This window comes from Octopus bimaculoides, chromosome 4 (assembly GCF_001194135.2).
Source record: "Octopus bimaculoides isolate UCB-OBI-ISO-001 chromosome 4, ASM119413v2, whole genome shotgun sequence".
In the NCBI taxonomy this organism is placed as follows: domain Eukaryota; kingdom Metazoa; phylum Mollusca; class Cephalopoda; order Octopoda; family Octopodidae; genus Octopus; species Octopus bimaculoides.
In genome coordinates this window covers 98,534,468-98,537,015 of record NC_068984.1, presented here as the reverse complement: position 1 = coordinate 98,537,015, position 2,548 = coordinate 98,534,468, and the positions used below count along the sequence as shown (strand labels likewise).

Below are 2,548 nucleotides of genomic sequence, written 5' to 3'. Positions count from 1 at the left end.
ATGATCCTTAGAACTAAGGGCCCTAAGTAAATACCACAAGATATTTTTCAGATGTTCTGCCAATTCTAATATGTATATATAAATATGGTACTCCATTGGTTATGATAATGAGTGTATCAGTGATCCAATCAACAGAACAGCCTGCTCATGAAATTAACATGCAAGTAGCTGAGCACTCCACAGACACATGTACTCTTAACATAGTTCTCAGGGTGATTCAGTGGGATACATAATGTTTTACAGAATGATTTGGCGAGCTGGCAGAGTCATTAACACGCCGGGCAAAATGCTTAACGGTATTTTGTCTGCCATTATGTTCTGAGTTCAAATTCCGCCAAGGTCGACTTTGCCTTTCATCCTTTCGGGGTTGATAAATTAAGTACCAGTTACGCACTGGGGTCGATGTAATCAACTTAATCCCTTTGTCTGTCCTTGTTTGTCCCCTCTATGTTTAGCCCCTTGTGAGCAATAAAGAAATAAGAATGATTCACAGGTACAACTCATTTTTGCGTTGAGTGGAAGTTGAGTGGACTGGAGCACCATGAAATAAAGTTGCTCAGGGACATATGCCACCAGGGATAAAACTCATGACAGTAAGATTGTGAGCAGAATACTTCTAACTACTAAGCCACCTGCCATCACAGTATATGTAAACAAAAAAAAAAGGAATAGAGTGAACCCAGTTATAAATACTATTAATATGGCTGTGGGGATGGAGTAAAACACATTACCAAAGGAATCATAATATGCAGGCTTTTGCTGTTGGCTGTTGAAGTGTTATAGCAATGAAACACTGCATAATGTAGAATGTATAGTGTATAATATAGAGTTTAGTGAATGATATATGATGTAAAATAGAAGAAGGAAGTAACTTTACCATCAAGTCATTGTGTAACTGTTTCCTCTGCTTTCTCTCTTTTTCATGTTTCTCACTGATGTCTTTCAACTGTTGCTGCAAGCTCAGGAATTTTCTCTGTAGTTCTATCAAAGGTAGACAAAGATCTTCTTAATGTGTGTGTGTGTGTGTGTGTGTGTGCGTGCATGTGTGTGTGTGTGCATACGTGCACACATGCATGCATGTGTGTGTGTGTGTGTCTGTGTGTGTGTGTGATTGTCATCATTGCTTTAATATCCACTTTTCCACAGGGGGTTGGACAGAATTTGCTAAGGTGGGTTTTCTACAGTCAGCTACACTTCTTGTCACCAATCCTCACCTGTTACCAAGTAAGGTAATATTTCCTCACAGCCAGACATGGAAGATTAGAAATGAAGGGAATTGCATGCACGACAATGACACATCTATCACATGTTGTCAAGGCAACAAGACAGTAGTACACACATAAACACATATGTGTGCATGCATACGCACGCACACACACACACACACACGCACACACACACCACACGCACACATGCACACACACACACACGCACATACATACATATGTAACTATATGCATGAAAATACAAAAAAAAAAAAACATACAAATCTGCACATATACATACATATATACAAAAATACCCTGCTGATGCTGTTGAAATTCCAATGAAGGAGCCTTGGATCAAGGTTATAAACCAGCTCTTTCTCTATTGGCAAGAAATCTTGAAATGAAACTGAATAATGACATACATACATATATGACAGGCTTATTTCAGTTTCCCTCTATCAAATCCACTTACAAGACATTAGTTGACCTGAGGCTACAGTAGAAGACCCTTACCCTATCCTTAGCAATCCTCACCCTAACCCTAGCCCTAACATCCCCAACCCTAGTGGAAATTTGTAAAATATTACAGGGTTTCTCCATTTGAAATACCTGGGTGAACATATGCACACAGTCACATATGCATATGGAATTCATATGCCTGCACATAAGCAATAATGAAACATTCACACCCGTGTTCTATGGTAACATGTACACTCATAAGTGTAAGTCATTCCACATGCACACACCAGGGCTGTTGTTAAGCCCCTGCAACCCCTGTGTTCACAGGATGCCTCTGTGGTTGAGGGGGCTCATGTTAAGATCAAAGTACATGGATGAGCCATCTATTTACTTTGGTTAAGATGTTAATTGAAAATTTCAAGCTAGACAAGGAAAAAAATACGAGGGTTTACTGTAAATAAATTTAAAAGAAACGAAAAAAGTAAATGAAAAAAAGCTTGTCAACGGATTCCCTAGAGAGATGAAAGAAAAATGAAAGAAATCTAAAGAATGAAAATAAGAACAACTTCAATAGAAAAGATGAGAAAAAGAAGCAATGGTGATGAAAGGTGGGGATGTATACTTATACATACATACATACAGACATACACACACAGGCATACGTACACACATTCATACATACATACGACAGTCTTTCTTCTGTTTCTGTCCACCAAATCCATTTACAAGGGTTTGGCCAGCTCAGACGGGCAGACAGAAGACAGACAGAAGACAGACAGATAGATAGATGTACACACACACATCTCTTAGTCTCTTGCTCTCTTCGTTTCTCTCTCTCTCTCTCTCTCTATATATATATATATATATATATATATATATAT

General features: G+C 38.5%; 1 protein-coding gene across 2 annotated transcripts in view; it reads right to left on the bottom strand.

Annotated features, from left to right (window-relative positions):
- LOC106871796 (kinesin-like protein KIF25) overlaps positions 1–2,548 on the bottom strand; it is a 505,449-nt gene that overhangs the window by 409,992 nt on the left and 92,909 nt on the right. For both annotated transcript variants that reach the window (XM_052967307.1, XM_052967306.1), the window contains exon 4: positions 878–981. In XM_052967307.1, the coding sequence (XP_052823267.1) occupies positions 878–981 (104 nt within the window). The remainder of the gene's footprint in view (positions 1–877; positions 982–2,548) is intronic.